General features: G+C 41.7%; 1 protein-coding gene across 1 annotated transcript in view; it reads right to left on the bottom strand.

Annotated features, from left to right (window-relative positions):
* The window catches only part of LOC130906018 (neurogenic locus notch homolog protein 1-like), a 50,237-nt gene that overhangs the window by 18,739 nt on the left and 9,422 nt on the right, over nucleotides 1–22,076 (bottom strand). The window contains exons 3-20 of the mRNA XM_057819882.1: nucleotides 13,224–13,486; nucleotides 12,789–13,127; nucleotides 10,891–11,013; nucleotides 9,446–9,679; nucleotides 9,172–9,327; nucleotides 8,916–9,101; nucleotides 8,725–8,838; nucleotides 8,185–8,298; nucleotides 7,865–8,098; nucleotides 7,682–7,792; nucleotides 6,404–6,596; nucleotides 6,177–6,322; nucleotides 5,983–6,096; nucleotides 5,428–5,547; nucleotides 5,189–5,341; nucleotides 615–843; nucleotides 339–540; nucleotides 109–262 (exon numbers count right to left, since the gene is read on the bottom strand). Coding sequence (XP_057675865.1) covers nucleotides 109–262; nucleotides 339–540; nucleotides 615–843; nucleotides 5,189–5,341; nucleotides 5,428–5,547; nucleotides 5,983–6,096; nucleotides 6,177–6,322; nucleotides 6,404–6,596; nucleotides 7,682–7,792; nucleotides 7,865–8,098; nucleotides 8,185–8,298; nucleotides 8,725–8,838; nucleotides 8,916–9,101; nucleotides 9,172–9,327; nucleotides 9,446–9,679; nucleotides 10,891–11,013; nucleotides 12,789–13,127; nucleotides 13,224–13,486 — 3,185 coding nt within the window. The remainder of the gene's footprint in view (nucleotides 1–108; nucleotides 263–338; nucleotides 541–614; nucleotides 844–5,188; nucleotides 5,342–5,427; nucleotides 5,548–5,982; nucleotides 6,097–6,176; nucleotides 6,323–6,403; nucleotides 6,597–7,681; nucleotides 7,793–7,864; nucleotides 8,099–8,184; nucleotides 8,299–8,724; nucleotides 8,839–8,915; nucleotides 9,102–9,171; nucleotides 9,328–9,445; nucleotides 9,680–10,890; nucleotides 11,014–12,788; nucleotides 13,128–13,223; nucleotides 13,487–22,076) is intronic.

The following is a 22,076-nucleotide window of genomic DNA, read 5'->3' on the forward strand; positions in this document are numbered from 1 at the left end:
GACACATTCCATGTAGGTTCCAGGTCAATTATAACGAGAGTTTGTATCGCAAAAAAACTCTTAAATCATGTCACCCCTATTTCAAGGCAAGTACCGAGTAATGACTACCTTGCTGTTTGGCTGCGACTTCACAGGACACACTCGGAATGTCACAGTAGAGGCCAGTCCATCCAGTTTGACACTGGCAGGTGTATGAGGCCCCCTTTTGCCAGCACGTGCCCCCGTTTTTACAGGGGAACGAATCACACCAGCGTATGAGATTCTAACAAAAAAGAAATGTTAACTTCAAACTACCATAAGATGATGAAGAAGCCTGCACTGAAGAGCACTCCCATTACCTGGCAATTGATTCCCGTGTAGCCTGGGGGGCAGGTGCACTTGTACATCCCGAAACTGTCTAGACACGTGCCCCCATTGAGGCACGGTCTGGAGTCACACTCGTTGATGTCATATTGACAATAGCTGCCGGTAAATCCAGGCAGGCACAGGCAAGTAAAAGCATTGATACCATCAGCACAGGTGCCACCGTTGAAGCAGGAGCTAATGAAACACAACAGAGTTAGTTGTAACATCTCCCACACGTTCGGAGTTTACAGCAATGTTGTGAGTACTACCTGTCGGTGCAGTCATTAGTATTGATCTCACAGTTGATGCCGCTGAAACCAGGTGGGCAGGTGCACGTGTAGCTGTTGACACAGTCGGTGCAGTTGGCAGCATTCTTACATGGGTTACTCTCACACTCGTTAATGTCCTGCTCGCATCTGCCGCCACGAAAGCCGGGCAGGCAGGTACATGTAAAAGTGTTGACGCTGTCATGGCACAGACCGCCATTGCTGCATGGATCTGAAAAGCAGAGCAAAAGGATGTTTGAGCCTTACCAGATTATACTTTTCCATTAACACACATTCTCATAATATTCAGATGATTCAAGGCAAACAAGAGAAATAATATTAAAATATAATAAGGCACTCTCAATAAGGTTGTCCCGATCCAATATTTGGATCGGATCAACCGCCGATATGCGCGAAAAAATGTGCATCGGTATCGGATTGGCCGACACGGAACAATACCGATCCAGACTCCCGATCCAGTTTTTTTTTTTTTTTGGGTGGTGGTGGGGGGGGTTCCGGTCCGGGTTTTCCAGTGCACCAATTTACATAATCAATTCCAGTTTTTGCTTTGGTTTCCCTAAAATCTGGTCCGCATTTTACAGCATAAAAATACTAAATCAGCAAAATCTTGACTTGAATCTATCTTCAAAACAGTTTTAAAACTTTCACATGTTGAAAGTAGACAGAAGGGAAATTATGGAACTTTAACAGTTGATTCGCAACATTAAATTAATTGAATGTAGTTTAAAGCTGCTGATACAGAATGGTTAACTTGTTAACTTGATACTGAATTAGTCGTTTATTAAAGCCTCAGAGGCTTTTTGTACATTTTTTACATTAAAACATACATTAAAACATTAAAAGCAGCTAATAACTTCGGGGGTTTGTGGGATTTTCCACTGAGGTTGTTTGTGTGTTTTGCTTTTTTAAGACAGTTTACAATATTATTTACACGTTTTACTGACTGACTATGCCATTTCTGTTTGTTATTTATAATGTTTTGTGTTAATCACTGAGTAAACAGGTCAGTTTCTTGTTACCAACCATTGTGTGTTATTCAAACTCGCCTAATTCAGCTGGCTAGTTGTTATCAAGAGTACTGAAACCCTTTTCAACATGAGTCTGACAAATAAGTAAGGAGGCTAAATAACTTTAAACTTAAATACATGCTCAGATAGGCCGGTATCAGAATCGACTAGTATTGGTATTGGATCGGAAGTGCAAAACAATATCGGTATCGGATCGGAAGTACAAAAACCTGGCTCGGGACATCCCTAACTTTAAAAAGTAAAACTCTCAACACTATGATTGCAAACTATAGCCTGTACAACACTCTTGCTTAAAGTAATTTTGGCGGCAACATTAATGTTCATCTCATGAAATACTTACAAAAACTTTAAAATGTTGTATAAATGTTTATTTCCATGTATTATTTGAGAGATGGGTTGAAATACAGTGGTAACTTGACATACGATCTTTTCGACACACAGTCTTTTCGACATCTGTCATAAAAACTATTAATGATAGCGCCGCAGTTTCTTTGTTTTGCCGCAAGACAGCGCACGGCGGATTTTCTTGTGAGGGAAATCAACACGGTTTCCAAGAAGGCTAGTGCAGGTGTTGACAAAAGGAAAAAGACACTTACCATTAAAATGAAGTTCGCCATTTTTTATAAGTTAAGGTGACAATTATTATTGTGGTAACATCGCCAAAGAAATCGCCAGCTTCGTCAGGTTTTTAATCATTTATTTCAGAACTTGTGCAACACAACACGCCTACTGTCTGCCGCAGATGACACCAACAACAAAACATTAAAAGAGAAAGTAAAATCTCTACCGCATCTTTCTCTGTCACGTCAGCCACGCGGTGCGTTCAGATACAGCACGCAAAACACGCCCGCCACATTAGAACCCGATTCATTACATAATTACAGGAACTATTATCATATTATTATTCCGATTTTTTATTTATGATGTATTTGTTTTGCTATGTGTAATTGCCATTTGTAATGGTACCAGCAGTATTTATTAAGGATTTAGTGTAGGTTTTTGGGCTGTGGCACGAATTAATGGAATTATAATGTATTCTTATGAGAAAATCCTGCTCGACATACGACCATTTGACTTACAAACAAGGTCCTGGAACGAATTAACTTTGTATGTAGAGGTACCACTGTACTAGTGTTTTATGTTACACGTATGTAAGCATGAATTAAATTCTTATCTAGGGCTGCAGCTATCGAATATTTTAGTAGTCGATTAATCAATGGACTACTTAGTTCGAATAATCGGATAAGGAACATGAAAAATTAAAATACCTGAGCTGAGCCTCAAACGTTTTTTTTTTTTTTTTAAATGAGGATCCATGTACAACAACAAAAAAACAATTGGCTAACTTACATTGAAAAAGTCCACTAGCTTAAATGCTATAAAATGCTAGAGTTTTTTTTTTTTTTTTTTTTTTAACAATGGTCTTAACAAATGGTTCAGACTAGGGCTGTCCAAATTAGCGCGTTAACGGGCGATAATTAATTTTTTAAAATTAATCACGTTAAAATATTTGACGCAATTAACTAGGGCTGTCCCAAACGACTAATTTTCTCCCGATTAGTCAGCCGACTATTTTTACGATTAGTCGACTAATCTAATAATTAAAAAAAAAAAAAAAAAAAGTTTTTGTCTACTAATTTAGCAATGAAATTTTTGTTGACGCTTATCAATTCACAAAAAACATGGGAACACTTAAATTATTTATTAAAGTACAAATAAACACATAAATAATAATAAATCACAAATAAACAATGAGTTCAAATGCTGATAGAATTAACTAGTGTAGCATCCCGATTGAAAAGGTGGTCTCTTAAACTGATGGTTTACAACTTTTATTCCATCCTTGATGTAATCACACCGTAAAAGCTATGGTGCACACAAATGAAACAACACAATTAGAAATTAACAAAAACTTTTCACCTTTTTCCTTTTAAACCTTATTTATATATCAATGAATTGCCTTTACCTTAATTTATTACCTTATCATTGACAATCTCTCCCTTGAGTGCAATCACTGTATATACTGTATATATTTATGACCTTTTAACCTTATATAATTTTCTATACCATAAAATAAACCATAACATGAAATAAACCTTTCAGTTAGCATTAAGGACAATACTAATAGCACTTATAGGCCCATTGTCAATGAAACATTATTATTCAGTAAGGCGACAGCACCCTCTGGTGTACAAAAAATGAAAAAAAAAAAAAAAATTACAAACGGTGACGGCGCTTGAGGTGTTTATTCACGGCCGACGTGCAGCCAAGCTTGGCATTGAAGAGACAGGACAGAAGAGTGTACCCTCCGTTGTTTCTTTGAAATAAGTCAATGTTTTGGACACTCTGGTGCGCTTTTTTTTGGCTTTGTGCCGCTTTCCCCGCTTGCATACAGAGCATCCGACATTCTGAACTTTCCACGCATATTTTTTTTAACCCTTCATTAACCGTCGACGGGATGTTGTGCTCGTCGACGGATTTACGTCATCGATGACGTCGACTATGTCGACTAGTCGGGACAGCTCTACAATTAATGCACATCCCCCGCTCAAACAGATTAAAATGACAGCAGTGTAATGTCCGCTTGTTACTTGTTTTTTGGTGTTTGGCGCCCTCTGCTGGCGCTTGGGTCCAAATGATTTTACGGGTTTGAGCACAATGAGTGAGCATGGTGTAATTACAATGGCGAGCTACTAGTTTATTAATTGATTGAAAATTTTACAAATTTTAATAAAATGAAAACATTAAGAGGGGTTTTAATATAAAATTTCTATAACTTGTCTTGTGTCTTTCCATTCCAACAATAATTTACAGGAAAATATGGCATATTTTATACATGGTTTGAATTGCGATCAATTAATTTTTAAGCTGTAATTAACTCGATTAAAAATTTTAATCGTTTGACAGCCCTAGTTCAGACACATACAATATTCCCACAAAAAACAGCTAAATATACCTATAAAATCAATTCTGAATGCATTAAAAAACATTAGCTCAAACAAAAACTTTGCTTATGTTGGTCTTAACAGGGAGCAGTTGGATTCAGTCATGTGAAAAGACGCAGACCAGAGGGCAGTGTATCCACTCTAATCAATAAAACTAAATGCCATCACTTTCAAAATAAACCATTACAACGTCACTTTCATTAAACGAATACTCGAAGCAACAAAATTTAATTCGAAGAATTTTTTCTATTCAAATACTCGAGTTAATCGATTAATCGTTGCAGCACTACTCTTATCTGTAGGCAACACTGCAAAAGGTAATGGTTGACATGAAAATTAATGTACACTGTATATTTTACAAAGAAATTTCAAATTTTAGAAAGTTTCAAATCAAATGATATTAAATCACTCTCAGAGGATTGCTAATATTTGTGTATGAAAAAAGCCTAACACATTCTCCTAGACGTGCCCTAACAGGATATTTTTGCAAGGACATTATAATAATGCTAATCTTTCCAAGTGGTGATTGCTGTAATCCACACATTTATCAAATTTGATTTGATAGTTTAAATGTGGTCCTTACTGGGTTTGCAGTCATCGATGTCAGTCTCACACTTTTGACCAGTGTACCCAGCCAGGCACTTGCACTGGTAGCTTCCCATCGTGTTGTGACATTGGGCACCATTGCGGCACGGGCTTTTCACACATTCGTTGATATCAATCTCGCAAGTTTGACCTTGATGCAAAAGAAGCGTGCCGTTAATTGCGTGAACCATTAGATGCACAGCAAACACGTGTCTGGAAAACGACAAAAATAGACACCTTGCCATCCCCCAGGGCAGCTGCATGAGAAACTCTGGTAGTCCTCAGACTCTTTACATAGTCCACCATTTTTGCAGGGTCTCGAGTTGCAGGGGGCCAGCAAAGTCTCACAGTTTTCACCTGGGAACAAAAGCACAAACACTGAAGCCGGTAACTAAGAGTTTCCATCCCTCTTCCTTATCCATTTCCATGACGACTTAACAAAATAGGAAGGGCTTTCCTGTTTCCTGTTATTGTGCGATCACAGACAGGAAACAGGATGTGGCGGGAATGGGAATGGTGGAGCGGAGCGAGCTCAAGTTCTCTCGCTTATATTAGTAACTACAGCACACTACCCCCAGGCCCCCCCAAGGAAAACACACACATTCTATGTTATCCCTCCAACACAGATGGGCTGATCTTTCCACACACTGAAGAACAAAACAAGCATCCCTGCTAGAATGTCTTTTGGACAATGTTTGTTTAAAAAACACATGATAAGTATTTTGTAAGGAAAAAAAGGGAAGACAGCCTTCTTAACTGTCAGCGAATAAAGCAAGTGTCTACGTGTCGTACCGGTGTACGGGAGCTGACAGTTGCACTTGTATCCTGCCACGTCATCCATGCAGGTGCCCTGGTTGAGGCAGGGGTTGGAAGCGCACTCATTGATGTTAGTTTGGCAGTTTGGTCCTAAGTTGGCAGGTTTAGATATGGTTAGATGCCAGGAAAGGAGAACTAAAAAATGGGAGTGTGAAGCCAGTGTGGCTGACCTGTGAAGCCAGCTCTGCATGTACAGTGGTAGCCGCTGGTCATGTCCTTACAAGTTCCTCCATTCATGCACGGGTTGGACTCGCACTCGTTATTGTTGATGTCACAATTTGGACCGCTCCAGCCAGAGTCACAGGTGCATTTATACCTTCGATGACAATAAAATGTCAGCGTTTTCTTCACGCGATTACGGCTTTGCGCTAACCGGAGACACGAGGCTACCGCTCACCCGTTGACGAGGTCCTGGCATCGGCCGTGGATGCAGGGGTTGCTGCCGCATTCATCCACCTGGGACAAGCATGTAACGTCATCGTAGCCCTCGGGACAGAGGCAGGTGAAGCCGTTAATGCCGTCCACGCACGTGCCACCGTGGTGACACGGATTGATGGCGCAATCGTCAATGTTGATGTTGCACATTGTTCCTGAAAGGATGAGATGATTTCATCAGGACATGTGTTTCGGTGTAAAAATGTGGGATCTTTGCACTGCAAATGCCTGTACACAAATTTCTGCACATTGACAAAGCACAGCTGGACACTTTGCTCTGCTCTGCGGTATTCTTTGAGCCCCCCCATTGAGGTGAACAGTGCGGCTTTTTGGACAATAGACGGCTAACACTAAAAACTCCCTGAGCATTCAATTGAAAGGAGCAGGAGCAGCTCAGTGAGTGCTGAGCCTGGTGGCCCCTTGGGGGCCTTTTTTCCTTGCCGCCATTGACTGAATGGCAGCCTGTTGAATAGCCAGAAGAAGCGTTTGGGCTCTGGGAGGGGGAGGTGGCTCCAGGAAGGGAAGGGGGCCAGTGTAACTACCCTCCCTATTCTCACACACACACATATGCACACCACCCCCAATCCAGGGACACCTAACCTCACAAGTCTTGTTTACAAGGACAGAAGGCCAGACCCATTTCACACACCGCCGAGTAACAATTAACCCCCCCCTCCCAATCCGCTAACCCGACTCCCTTACTCTTCATCAATCAGGAGGGGAGGGGCCCAACCGCCTCATCATCAGTTACAATAAGTCCTCTGTCCCCTTGCGTCTCCGTCCCGCCGTGCCCTCCGCTCTCCCCATATCGACACAAAAAGACGGAGTGGACGAAGGGGAGGGAGGATGCACAGCAGCCTGCGCACATACACACACACGCACGCACTTGGTCCTGGCTTGCCCTCTTTTAGCATAATCGCACAGAAACTACCAGTCAGAACCGGTTCTGTTGGGCCAAAAAGGGGAGGAAACCTAACAAGAATGCCGTGCAATCACACAAGAAATGTTAATAAACTCCCTGTTCCTATTAAAGGCTCTTCTTACATAGTCTTTTCAAGTATGTTTTGGATCAGGTTGGGGACAGTGCTCCATTCAGGCCGTCCCCACACAAACCCCATTTCCCACTGGCAACCTGACACCATTGTTCCATCAGAGCGGGCCCGCCAGCCACCTGTCTCGTCCACCCCTCCTTATGCTCGAGGGACCACCCCTTGCACCTGCAAACTCCACCCACGCTCACCTGTATAGCCTGGCTCACAGGCGCATTCATAGCCGTTGATCTTGTCGATACACCTGCCGTAGTCACAAGGGTGGCTCTTACAGTCGTCAAGGTTGATTTCGCAGTTGAAACCTGGACCGTAAAGAAAAAAATTAAGCAACCCTCGTTTGTATAATCAACATTCTCCACCCGATGAGGTCTCACCTGCCGTGCCTTTGGGGCAGGAACAGATATAAGTGTTCTCTCGATCCTGGCAAGTACCGCCATTCTTGCAAGGCTGGCTCAGACACTCGTTGATATTGGTCTCGCACAGGCGGCCCGTGTAACCCGGACGGCAGTAGCATGTGAAAGAGGCCAAGCCGTCCTTGCAGGTGCCGTAGTGACAGGGGTCAGAGTAGCACTCATTGATGTCGGTCTCGCAGTGCTGCCCTGTGTAACCTGTAACCAAAAGGAAACTGGAGGATTAGATCAAGTGGAAAATCAAGAAACTTCACAAAGGACACAGCAAAAACCAGATGACGTACCTTCAGCACATTCGCAGGTGTATTTATTGGGTCCGTCAGTACACTTTGCTCCATTTTTACAAGGGGTACTGGCACATTCGTCAATATCCACCTGGCACAGATTCCCTGAAAATCCTGCAGGTGCAATCCAACAAAAGACACTTTGTTCAAGGCAAAGATTGGTAAAAAAGTTTTTCACCCGCCACACTACCAATGGACCACTCCACAACAATGCTGCTCAGAACCCCTCCCTCTCCCCCAGGCCTTACTGTGAACCGAAACTTTCTTTCAGACAACACAATGGGCTCAGGCTGGCGAGCCATAAACCAATCCCTGCCCTCGGTTTCGGCGCCAAGATCCAGCACAAACTCCCGTGCCCGCCAAATATGCTAATGCTTTCCCACACTGAGCGTAGTAAACCATTTGTTTACCTTTCTTCTGTGAGCCCTTAATGGTTTAGCATAATCATTAACAGATGGGTTAATGATCCACTTATCTTGTTTATTATTGTCTCAATACCAATAAGGAGATTCTCAGGAACAATCTCTATTATATTCTTACCTTGAAGACACTCGCAGTGGAAGGAGTTGATCTTGTCCACACATTTGCCGTTGTTCAGACAAGGCTGGCTAGTGCATTCATCCGTATTAATATGGCAGAAGACACCCTCGTAACCTGAAAAGAGTGAAACCTCAGTAAGTCCAACTGTGCCCACTTTCTTGATTATTTTTCTATTTCCTGAATGCTGGAACCTGGCATGCAGATGCAGTGGAATCCTCCGATCTGATCCAAGCAGGTCGCATCGTTGTGGCACGGATTGGACATGCACTCGTTAACGTCCATCTCGCAACGGGGACCCTCGTAGCCCTGAAGACATTTACACTGAAAGGAGCCTTTGGTGTTGAGACAGCGACCGCCGTGCTCGCAAGGGTTGGCACCTGGGAAGTGAGTAATATGTTACACACTTTCATAAGAACTGGATTCAGATGAAGAAGCAACCGGACGTACCAAGAGAGCACTCGTCGATGTCAAGGTTGCAGGCTGAGCCCATGTATCCCGGTGGACAGGTGCAGATCGCTTTCCCGTTGACTGGGTTGGTGTCACAGTTGGAGCCTTTCTGACACGGATTGCTGATACACGCGTCATCCAGGTGGCAAAGCAAACCTATAAACCCAGAGAGAACATTCACACAAATGTTACCACGGCCCTTTCTTACGCAGGTACCTGCACTTCTAATAATGGTCCTGTAAGATTTCAGTTCTTTTTACAACAAGAGCCATACCTGTGCGACCATGCGGACACTCGCAGAAGAAGGAGGCCACACGATCGTGACAGGTGGCACCAAGATAACAGGCAGCGCTGGCACAGTCGTCAATGTTCTCGCTGCAGTCATCGCCCGTCCACCCATTGACGCAAACACAGTGGTAGCTGCCGTGAGTGTCGTGGCAGGTGCCCCCGTTTTGACATGCGTTGGGCATTAACTCACACTCATCTACGTTCTCAGTGCAATATTGACCTGAGATGCGGAAAAAAAAAAAATCATGAGTACAGTTTATAATCAGCATCTCCAGTGCGTATGATGTATTGTATTCTATTTTTGGAATAATTCTGTCATGTTCATACATGAATATCGCTTTTGAATAGCGCACCGCACGATTGCTATTTTTAGACGGTGACGTCGCCATTGTAACGCGGAAGTGGGACATTATACACACGCCCTCGCATACAATCCATGTTATTTCTGCTTATTTTCTCCGGTAATCTACAAAAAAAAGAACATGCCGAACAATACTGCTGTTATGGAACTTGTAGAAACGACTCTAGACATCACAACATATGAAGGATGTTTTCTTCTAACGTTTCCCGAAACAAAAAACTCGGAAGAAAAAATGTGAAGAATGGATCGACTTGCGCGGACGTCCAAAAGTCCAGTTTAACGCCAGCAAGGTGAAGCCATTCACATTTTATACGCAGTAAACATTTTGCTGAGGGCCATGGTCCTACAGAGGACGAAAAGGTTAGCCATTTTGATATTTTTACCTATTTTTAGCGTGGCATTTTGCCATGCTGCTTCTGTCTGACAATGAATGACCTGACAAAAATTAAAATGGTATCTGAATGCCACTGTTACCTTTTCTGTAGAAAAAAAAACTTTAGTTAGGGGGAAGTGTAAATAAATTATAGAATTAAGATTTGTTTTTAATGAAATGATTAAAAGTGTTCGTTGGCTATCACTGAGTAGCATTTGCGATCGCTACACAAAAATAGCAATGTTAATTGCTCCCAAGAACGGTCAGAGACGTAAGACAACCAGAGGACATCATATATAAGAAAGACAGGGCATATTGGGGTAAAGAATTCATTGTTGAAGCAGGAGAATGTCATTGTCATTGTGGCGTAAGGCAATGCACACAAGAAAATGGATCAGGTCGGCTCTTTTTCACATCTTTTCAGCCCGCGACACTCAAGCCATCTCTTTGACTGAACATTTGTATGTTCTTCCATGTCTTTACCAGTGAATTTGGCACCAGGGACATCATTTTCAGACACAATTGGTAGGTTTAGCTCAGTAAACATCTCGTCCATAAATATTTCAATTAATTTATTATTAGAAACAAACGGGAGGCTGACCCGCATTGCAACAACTGCTAACGTCATGAATATTATTGAGCAAAAGTGAAGTGTTGCTTGCGGTACGCCAGTGAACTGATTATCTGGCTGAATTACCTGTGTAATGTGGGGGACATTGGCAGTTGTAGGTGTTGACGCCGTCAACACAAACCGCACCATTCTGACAGCTGTGGCCTGGACAGTCATCGATGTTGTGCTCACAGTTTTGACCCGTGAATCCTGATAACACAGTGAGGAAGCAATTAAACAAGGACAAGATGACTTCAACCACATTAGAGTGAAGTTTAGAGCTTCAACAGACGTTATTTTACAGCTACAATAGTAAGAGAGAGCATCGACCCACAGCTCAGCAGGTGCTGGCCCAGCTCGCTATCTCGCCACATTCCAGCACGGACACCCGCAAGAGTTACACAGCAAGGCTTAAAGTTGAACACACACAACTGCTACACAATACTTCATTCTGTGAATGTACACAGCCAGTATAACGTGGAGAAGAAAATGGAAAAATTGTGATTAACTCAAATTGGCAGTAGATTCCTTACTTTATCAGTTCTTAAGTGACACTGTTGCCAACTCGATCAAGTATATAGACTCCTTTGGGGCTGCAGCTATTGAATATTTTAGTAATCGAGTAATCGACTGAAAATTCTATCGATAAATCGAGTAATCGGATAAAACTTTTTTTTTTTAGGTACAGAGCAATTATAAATCTACATGAGAAAAAAAGACATCTAATCCAATATTGAACCATTTTCAGTCAATCAATGTCTTTATTTTCGATGGACATTGTTGAAAACAGCCAACAATTGCATCTCAGATGTGACTAGAAAAAAAATTCACTGCTTTCACTCAAAAAACTTCTAGATCTTATTAAAAAAAAAATTCTTACTTAAAAATGTAATTACGCTTGATAACACACATCACATGAAAGCTACGTGTTTTTCCCACGTGTTTCAATTGAATTTCCATTTGTGTCAAGCTATTTTTAAGTTCTAGTTAAGTTTTAAGTTAGTCTAAGCCGTAAGTACTGATAGGATTTTGAGTTTTTGCAGTGTTCAAAATAAATGTATGCTACCTGCTGCTGTATTGGAGCACATTAGGGACCAGAGCTACTTGGTGTTTATTCAGCAATGACTACTGAGCTAAAACTGACAGTTAGCTTTATTATGTTTTAATTTTACACCCTCATCATTCTACAGCGCTGTGTTTTTACAGATTAAATAAAGCCTGTATGTAAGACACGTTAGCCATGCATCGACAGTGGTCATAATCAATAGAAACCTAGCCCTCCGAAGGGCTAACGTTACGTGAGCAAGTGATAGTAACGTAATATTTATTAGCGCTGAGAAGTGTACTGCTTAAAGATGGCGGCTGTTTACTAACGCTGCCCAGACGCGGCCGAGTCAGTCATTTCGCATCTAGTTCTAAATGCATGCGATATCTATGAGCCGCATCGGACACTACCTGCTACCGCACTAGCATCATGCGGGCGTAGTTTTTAGGAACGTCGGCGTAGTTTGTAGCGGCTGTCGGCTGCAGTAAGGTTTTTTTTTTTTTTTTTCAATTGCTTCCTCTACGCACGTGACCTCAGCGCGTTGTCCCGCATTAAAAGTAGTCCAGGCAAAACGTGATGCTTAGAGCTGGCAAAATTAAACGATTCCTCGAGGTGAATAAAATTACTCGGATCAGTTTTTAAACTCGAGTTAATCGAGTTGCTTGAGTATTCGTTTCAGCTCTAGACTCCTTTAAAGATTATTTTTTCAAAAAGTGAGACAAATCTTTCCATTGTGGCGTCAGAGATTTGTAGTGCACCGATTCAACTTTACAGGCGTTAAACAAGCCCAAAGCCCAAACATTTGACTTATCAAAGGGAAACGTCTGCACTGCTGCTTCCTGCCGCCATTCCACTTGCTCATACTATATTCCAGGCATTAGGCTGGGCACATTTACTAGGAAATCAAATGTATCTGCTGCTTCGTCTCAATGCCCCTTACCTGGCAGACAGCTACAGTCGTAGATGGTGTCACCCTTCTGAACGCAGGTGCCCCCGTTCTGGCATGGCGAAGGGCTGCATGGCACGTAGCGGGTCTCACAGTGCATCCCCGTGTAATCCTGAGGGCAGCGGCAGTGGTAGGAGCCCACTTCGTTGACGCAAACACCGCCGTTGAGGCAGGGCGCCGGGCTCTGGGCGCACTCATTGACGTCTTGCTTGCAAGTTTGACCGTGGAAGGCGGGCGGGCACGTGCACACAAAGGTGGAATCAAAAGCCGAGCACTGGCCGCCATTTGCGCACGGATTTGAAGAGCAGGGGTTGGGTTGTTGACATGTTTTGCCTGCAAAACCGAAGAAAACGTTAGAAATTCTAGTAAGAGAAAAAGTTTGCAGTCATCACCTCGCAGATTGTGGGACCAAGCTCTGCTGTCTCTTACCTGACCAACCAGGTGGGCATCGGCAGCGGTAGACCGTGAGACTGATGAGGTCGCACGTTCCCCCGTTGCGACAGGGCGAGCTCATGCAGGCGTGGTTGGACGACGTGAGGCAGAGGCGGTCGGTGAAACCCGGTCGACACACACAGCGGAAGTCGAACGTGTTGCCGTGGGAGACGGCGCGACATTCGCCACCATTGCGGCACGGGGACGGGCTGCACGGGTTTGGAAATTGACATCGGTTGCCTACGTAGTCATTGGGACAGCTGTTGTGAAGAAAGCAGAGGAAAAGATATATGCACTGTGCAAGGCAGGTAAACATGTTATGTGAGGGATTTGCAGTTTAAGTCTAATTGCCACGGGGACAAAACTATTTAAGAACCTGGTGGTCCTGCCCCACACGCAACAGAACCTGCAGGGTAAACAGTCTGTGATGTGGGTGAGAGGGGTCCCTAACTACAAATGGGAATTGCTAAAATGTTGGCACAGTAGCCCTGTTTTTATGTTGGTTTCACTTTTCAGTATTATCTTCTGTTGAATAACTGCTTTTAGCCTGCTACAGTTCATGATATGTGTTTTGTTGATACTATATTTGTTGATACTATATTTAGCTTTTTTACATGCTGTTTCTTGTTTTCTTGTCCCTCGTTTATGTCTTCCCGACCAATTAGGTTTTAATTTCTACCCGTTTTTCTCATGCCTTCCTTGTGCCAATTAACTTCCCAAAGCTACTACGATCTTTTCCAGGTGTATCTCGTCAGTTAGCCTCTATTTACTCTTGCTTCCCTCAGGCCTTGTTCACACGCAGCAACATATACTATTAACGAAGATGTTTTCCTATGGTTTTGTCTGTCATCCACACATAAAAGCAGATTTACTGTTATTTTTATAAATTCTCTGTTTAATTTATCGTTGTGTGTTCATCAAAAACAGAGGGTTTGAGGTGTGACAAAATATTTTCTTACAAATGTGACACATGGGTCACATATGCAGCCTGTGTTTTACATTCAGAAACAGTACCTATGCCCACACAAGGATTTTGGTGCTGTTTCTCATCCAGACACTTTTTTTCTTGCTTGCTTTTACAACGCCAGATACTTTCTCACATTCGAGCGACAGGCACGATGGATGACTTTAAGAACGGCTATATTCTACCACATCGCCATTCCAAGTCCCAGTACAGGCAGGTTCTCTCTTTCTCATTCTGCAGATTTGTCACCGCTTTAATAAGCTACACAGAGTTCATCTGTATGTACCACCGGGCCGGGGACCTGTATCAGTCCGTGGCGCATTTGTTACCAGGCCGCAGAGAAATATTAAATAATTTATCGCAATCTGGCCTGTGCCTCTTAACACATCAATATTTTTGTCTACTCTATTGACTAATACAAGTAGAGATTTGTGTTCGTCACCCTCTAGTGGTTGGCCGCCATTGCTGGAGTGTTTGCACACCTATAGCAGCCTAGAGTCAGTCAATGTAAACAGTAACGTTAGCTGCTTTTGGATGTGTGCTGCGACATCTTTGGACAGCTCTATTAGGGGGAAAAGGCCACCTACTGAGCCAGAAGAGGAACCTACAACCAACTGCATTTTGTACAGTATGTGGCTAAAAGCTAGCAAACGAGGGGACGCAACAAAAGCGAATGCATCGTACCTCGTAGCGAACTGTAGTGTTAAAGCCAAGACACCTTTCACGATTGGAGGAGATTATTATGCCTGCGACCATGGATGTGCTATCAAGTTTTAGGAGATTCCGCTGTTAAAAAATGTTGATTGAGCGTATGGTAAGTTACATTTTCCTTGCACTTCATGTTTGTTTTTAGCCCCTTTGTGTTATTTCATATTTAGTGGAATTTTCTGCCACAGATTGCCTGTCCGTGGAAAAAAAAGGCCCATATCAAACTGGTCAGTAGTGCAAAAAAGTCTGGGAACCACTGCATTAAGGTACAAGGTGACACACTCTGAAACTTGATCAAGTTGTATTACTAGTGAAACAATCTAAAAGTCTGGCATATAATTATGAATGTGCTTAAAAACACACTTCTGCATTTAAGAGTACATGATTTTATTTTCTGCATATGAGGTGCTGTGTATGCAAGTATTTTTTTTTCTTAGATGAAGGGGGGAGGTTATTCAGTTTTACAAAAACTTGCAAGTGCGGAGTCAGACCTTTTCAGTTCATTGTTGCACTTGCCATGTTTTTTCTTATCGTTATGGGTTTACTTCCTTCGTTACTTTGATTCTGTTGTTGTTTGGGTTGTACTTCTATAATGTCGTATCTTTGATAATTCCATGCAGCTGCGGAATGTAACTCAAATAAGAAGTTTCAGTATAATGAAGCATTGGGTAAAAAATACATTTGCCTTAGTTGCGGTGTGACGTTCGATGTTTTTGTTAGCCCTGCGCACAAACAAACATCTCATGACTTCACAAGGTTATACTGTATGAGTGGGTATGTTGGAAAGGGTGTACCCATATTTTCCCACCCGTTCTGACAGCGCTGTTGTTCTTCCGGATTAGATTCTCTCTGAACCTTAAAAACACATTGCGGTGGAGCAAGAGACCCCATAGGAGAGTCCAGCCAATTCTGACAACCTTTTATCCCCCACACTGTCGAAACTCATCCCAAATGAACGCAGAGATCAAGGTGACCATGCCGCTCAGTGGAAAGCCACCATGAACAGTTGCATTCAGGACTCACCCAAAAATTCTTTGCTCCTGATCAGACAAAAAAGCAAAGATGCTTGTACAGTCATGCTGGTTGCTGAATGTGTCCATTTACCTACTATACTGCTTGCTCTCGTTAGTGTCACAGGCAAAACAAAAGTCTATCCGAGCTGATTGGTCGCGACCCAAGCGCTCAATTAACAACTAGCCACGCCTAGGGAAAATTTTAAATGTTCTGCTTTCGGACCACATTTGAGTTTTAGAATGCACCAGTTCATTTGCAGATGAGGCAAAAAAATATAAGAATGTGAATGTAATGTAATAATTAATAGCAATTTCATTAGTATTACTATAATCTTTTTAAAAAAGCTGGGAAAAAATATCATCTGGCGATATATCGCGATCCTTTATGTCCCAATACTAAGAATCGATACTTTTTTCTGAGTATCGATACTAGTGGTGTCAACAATAATCGATGCGGCGATGCATCCCGATGCGGGGCATGGACGATTCGATTCGATGCGTGCAACAAGCTGAATCGATTCAGCGCATTTTAAAATATATAAGTACGTTCAAAAATCTTCCCTGCGCAATTCCGGTGAAGCAACTGATTTGGTTTCCCTATTTGTATTATTATTCTCATGTTTCATTTTTTACACACTGCATAACTCTGGTCAAGTTTCCCACCAACCTCATAGAAGCCAAAATGTCTCCAGATGTCTGCTTTCAATGTCTTAGGTGCATCAATAATTTTTCTCGCTCCCTCTTTCTCCGCTTCAGCCATTGTTATGTTATGTCCTGTCTCTTAGAGGTTAGATCTTGTGCCCAAACCGAACGGGTCAGGCCCAAAATGTTAAGCATTCACGTTCGGGTGGGCCGCCGCGCCGGACTAATAAATTATTTTTAAAAATGGGATAAAACCAAGAGCAGGCTCTCTGTATTGTGCATTTGCTTGTGCACGCACATGAAGCAGTGGCGCCGCCCGCTTTTTCTTCTTCTCCTCCGCTGTGGCGCTTGCGATTCGTTACGAAAGACACTTTTATTTATGCACAAAAAGGCAACACAAATGTGATTCTTTTGAATCTTCTCTGTGTGTCTGCAAAATCACGTTTTTTTCTTTTTGTATTAAACTTTCCCAGTGTTATTTCGTTGTGCAAATGCTTTTATAATGATCATAAAAATATGTAGACTATTTAAACATTAAGAAAACTTGCGGGGTTTTTTTCTCCCAACTGAGAATTCGTTACGAAAGACACTTTTTTATGCACACAAAGGCAACACAAATGTGATACTTTTGAATCTTCTCCTCTGTGCCTGCAAAATCGCATGTTTTTTTTCTTATATTAAACTTTCCCAGCGTTATTTCGTTGTGTATATGCTTTTATAATGATCATAAAAATATGTAGACTATTTAAACATTAAGAAAACTCGAAGAAATGAAAATAAATTGCTGCTGCGTGGGGGGGGGGTTCGCGTCACTCCAAGCCGGGTCGGGCTTCAATACCAGCGGGCCGTGTCGGGTCAGGCTGGATTTTTTTAGGCCCGATCTAACCTCTACTATCTCTCTGCTCTCTCGATTGCAAAAAACTGATATTTCCTCATGTTGAAACAGATTGTTATGGCTGCTAAAATGCTGCTGCACTTCATTTTAATTCATTATTTTTTATTGTTATGTGGTAGTTACTGATTGCATTTCTAAGTTGATTGCACATATATAGTGGGCTAGGCCTACATTTTACTTTTGTTCTACATTGCAATTTAGTTGGTGTTTTGTTTGCAACTGAACTGATCCCTGGATTGATATTGCAATAAAGATGCTGCTGCACTACAATATTTTCTTTGTCGTTTTCTTTAATATTTACTTGAATATTTTTATTGATGGGTCGTTGTGACTAAAATACAGTGACTGTTATTACTGATTTTGCACAGGAGTTCAGATGTTGCACTGTGTGAAAGGCTGCTACTGTGTGTAAAAAAAAAAAAAAAAAAAAGAGAAAGCCCTGGTCTCATTCAAAGCACCAATTAAATGCTATGATCTTTTTTTTTTTTAAATATATACGGTATATCTGAAATTATTTTCATTTGACTTCAACCAGGAGTGACACAAGAGCCAATAAAAAGTTGTTTAACGTCTGACCGCTTGTGTTGCCTAGCACAAGCCAACAAACTAGAGATGTCCCGATCCAATTCCTGCAGTTTGCTTGTTAAAGTTAACGATGCTTCACAAGCTTGAAGCTTTGATCTTGGCAGAGAAGCCTGGGAGCACTAAACTTGAAAGAGCCGCATGTATCAATCATCGTTGAGCTTGTTGAAAACTTGCCGTAGTGTGCTGTGTAAGTCTATGTGTGTAAGTGTTCTCAGCAGCGTGAGCAGATTTGAGTGGACTGCATTTAATAAAGACAAGTATTATTCTATGTTCTTCTTGTTTAAAAATAATTCAGTGGGACAGCAACATGTTTGAAAAAATTTTTTTTTTAATTTCGGTATCGGATCGGGATACCGTATAAAAGGTTTTTTAAATAGTTTTTGTTCTATTTTGCACAGGAACAGTTGCTGCCACAGTCAATGCACTTTTCAATGTAAAAAAAAAAAAAAAAGAAACTGATCCCTCGCTACTTCGCGCTTCAAACTTCACGTCCTCAGTCCATCGCGGATTTTTTTTTCAATTAAATAAATACAGATGAGCTCTCCTTGGTCTTTGTTCATCAGAGAGTGAACTGGAGTTACTTATTAAAGTAAACGACGATTGACAGACGGTTAAGCTTTTATCTTGCCAGAGACTCGACCTTCAAAACACCTCATGCGTCAATCATCGTTTAACTTGTTAAACAGTTGCTGTGGCAACTCATTGTGTGTAAGTGAGCAGCTGGAGCGGATTTGAGAGGACACTCAATAAAACATTTAATTAAGACAAGCATTTTTCCCCTTTTTTTTAAAATGGATTGGGCGTCTACTTTTTTTCTTGTTTAAAAATAATTCTGTAGGACAGTAACATGTTTAAAACTTTTAACATTTTTAAAAAAAAATGTCTTATATGCATCCCTTTCCAATAATAGAGCTGAATAAATGTGTATATTGAACAAAAAAATAAATAAACTTTTTTTTGGGGGGGGGGAGGGTCTACTTCCCGGTTTTTCACTTATCGCGGCAGGTTCTAGTCCCCATTAACTGCGAAAAACAAGGTATCACTGTAGATATCAAATGGCATCTAGTTTAAACGGAGAAACAAGCCTCTGTGTTGTTATACATTTCAAAAGGTAATATGTTGCCATAGGGATACAGATCGGATCATGACAAAAGCGGATCGTCCCAGCCCTACTTTTTAGTCAATTAGCCTATTATTTAGAAAACAAATGAACGATTTGGTTACATTTTTTTTTGTATATAATATATTACAGCATTTAAAATATATTTGATTTTTATTATTACATATTCATTATTTAATCCTACAAAATTATTTTATAAAACAGTGACAGTTTAAATGTGAGTGCAAATGGTTGTCTATCTCAATCTGTGCCCTGTGAACGACTGGCGACCAGTTCAGGGCATAGTCTGCCTTCTTTCGTCCGCCTTTCAGTAATTACTTTAAGTACCGTAGTTACTTTCCAGCAACCTGTAAACCCTCATGGAGAGTTGAAAATGTAAAAAGAAATTTGATAGATTTTACAAATATTTTGGAAAAAATTAATAATAAAACATTAATAAAATATTAATGAATAAAAATGTTCTTTACTAAAATAATCTATTTTTGCATTATTATTATTATTATTATTATTATTATCATTATCATATAACTCAATTAAATTATTTGAAGACCTAAATGAATTCAAATACATTTTAATAACACAATTGTAGTGGAGAAAACTATAGAGGAATCGTAATTATGTAAATACACAGTGGGTTATACTTTCCCAACACCTGAGTTTAGCGAACAGCCACACAGCACACACACAACAGCAAGACCAGACCTGAAATTGTAACTGCCAAACTCTGAACTGAGAGGGAAACGTGCTAACTGCTAACCACTAGTCTACTGTGGTGCCCCTATAAATGTGGTAAGACCGAAAGAAAGAAATGATGATAGTAATCTGTTTTGATTTTACTCTTGTAAATAGCAGTACTACTGTTATCTCAGGAAAAAAACAAGTGCTATGGTTTGAATTTGTGTGTTTGGTTGGAGGGGGGGCATCTGTTTGTGTCTCCATAGGGAGCAGGTGCGCATGTTAATGAGGGCAGCTGTTGGGAAAGAATCCTTCTCCTTTCTCCTTCCTCCCCCCTTCCCCACCAAACTCCCTTCCCCGTCCCTCCCGGGCGGGTGGGATTGCCGACAATCCAAGCTCTCCTCTCCTTCGAGGACATTAGGAACTCACATTAAGTCATCTGTTGCAACTTCTGTCCTTTCCTCAGGTCTATCCTTTTAGTTATTCCCCTACCTTTTCCTTTGCAGATGTTTCTCAACTGCTTGTTTCCCTTTTTCAGCACCCGCCCGACCCCCGGTGTCACACAGGGCTGCCGAAACCTCTCTTGTTGACTTTGCAGAGGTGAGATCTCTTAACGGGCCCATGCGCACCACGGGGAGTCCAGACAGTTACAATCGGCACAAGACTGCCAAGGCATTCAGGCAGTCTTTGAAGATAGCCCCCCCCCCCGCTTCAAAATTCAACGTAATATAGAATAGGGATGTGCCCAATCCGATCACGTGATCGGAAATCGCGCCATTTTTCAAATGATCTAAATCGGGTAAAAAGATTTGGTTCTTAATTTAAAAACATTATATACAATATAAAGGGCTAAAAATTAACAAAATAATCCAGAAAGACAATGGCATTGGCAAAAGAAACAAAACTCTAAACATTTTATACTCCGCAACACTCCCGGAAAAAGCGGAAGAGGAAGCACTGTAAATTTAACATATTTATGTCACACTGCTGTTTCCATAGTTGTGCGCCCCCTGTTGTTGTGTTAACACGGTAAAAAGGAACCTAAGTGAGGAGTCGTGTGCACATGTGAGGAGAAGCACACTGAATAAAGAACTGTTGCTCCACTCAAGTCTCGGCCTTAAATGTACTTAAATTGAGGAGGTACATAACAGTAAACAGTACAGTGCTGTAACATGTTTGGAACTTTTGTTCAACCAAATTTTTCTAAAAAGACTGTGGTTTTTTCCGGTATCGGCTCCAGACTTGGCAGCCCCAGCCCATCGGCAAATTCTCAATCAGGTGACTTGGATTCAGACTTTGTTGCAAGAATATGCGATCGGGACATCCCTAAAATAAAATTATATGAACATATGACGACTGCCTGGATATTTACGTACCCTTTATAGGGAAAGTGACTATTTTTAATCATTTCAAAACGCACCCTTTTAAAGCTCTGGCATCTATATACGCGGATATAGCATTTTGGGTCTGTACGTTACATGATTATTATTTAGTACAGTAAACGCTGTTGTAGTAGTCCCCTCAGAAATCAGCGGCAAAAAAGGGTTGATTCCGCAGAGAATAATCCTGATTCTGCGGTGATATTTCTTGATTCCGCTGCTTGACTGGCTGTGAATGGTCATGTTTCAGTGCAATTGATGGCACAAGTATTTCCAATCCAGTTTCACTGGAAGTCTGGACACAATCAAAGACCGGAAACAAAAGGGGGGGCTCCCCGGGCCCAAGCCGAGTATACATTAGTGCTCGCTAGGCGGGCACGTCTTCATCGGCCGGCGACCATGGTGTGCAACAAGCCGCCGGTCGTCGCCCGAGTGGCCTTCTCGGTGGACAGGGAGCATTGTCACCTACAAAATGCAAGCCACCTCCTTCTTAAAACATTTGCCATGATCCCAGTATTTGACGTAGCATAAAACACGTAGCTTAAAGCTTTGTCATCCATCCAATGGTCTCTAGATTGTCGGACTTGTTTTGCCCATTATTTGCAGTAAACAGGATCTTTTTGAAACCCAAAAAGGCTCACACCACTCTCCCTGGTGTAGCAACAAAAGCCTGCAGCACATTGGGCTGGCGTGACGCAAAAAATAAAACAAATTAATCCGCAAAATCATCTGAATCCAGAGTCCTTCTGCATACTATAGTAATGGCTGTATTGTCAAAATGATTAGTCCACTGATGTCACATTCGCCTTCTTCCTCAATCCAGACTCTGGCCAGAAGTCACTCATTTTCATGGCACGGGATCAAAAAAA

Source organism: Corythoichthys intestinalis, chromosome 17 (assembly GCF_030265065.1).
Source record: "Corythoichthys intestinalis isolate RoL2023-P3 chromosome 17, ASM3026506v1, whole genome shotgun sequence".
NCBI lineage: Eukaryota > Metazoa > Chordata > Actinopteri > Syngnathiformes > Syngnathidae > Corythoichthys > Corythoichthys intestinalis.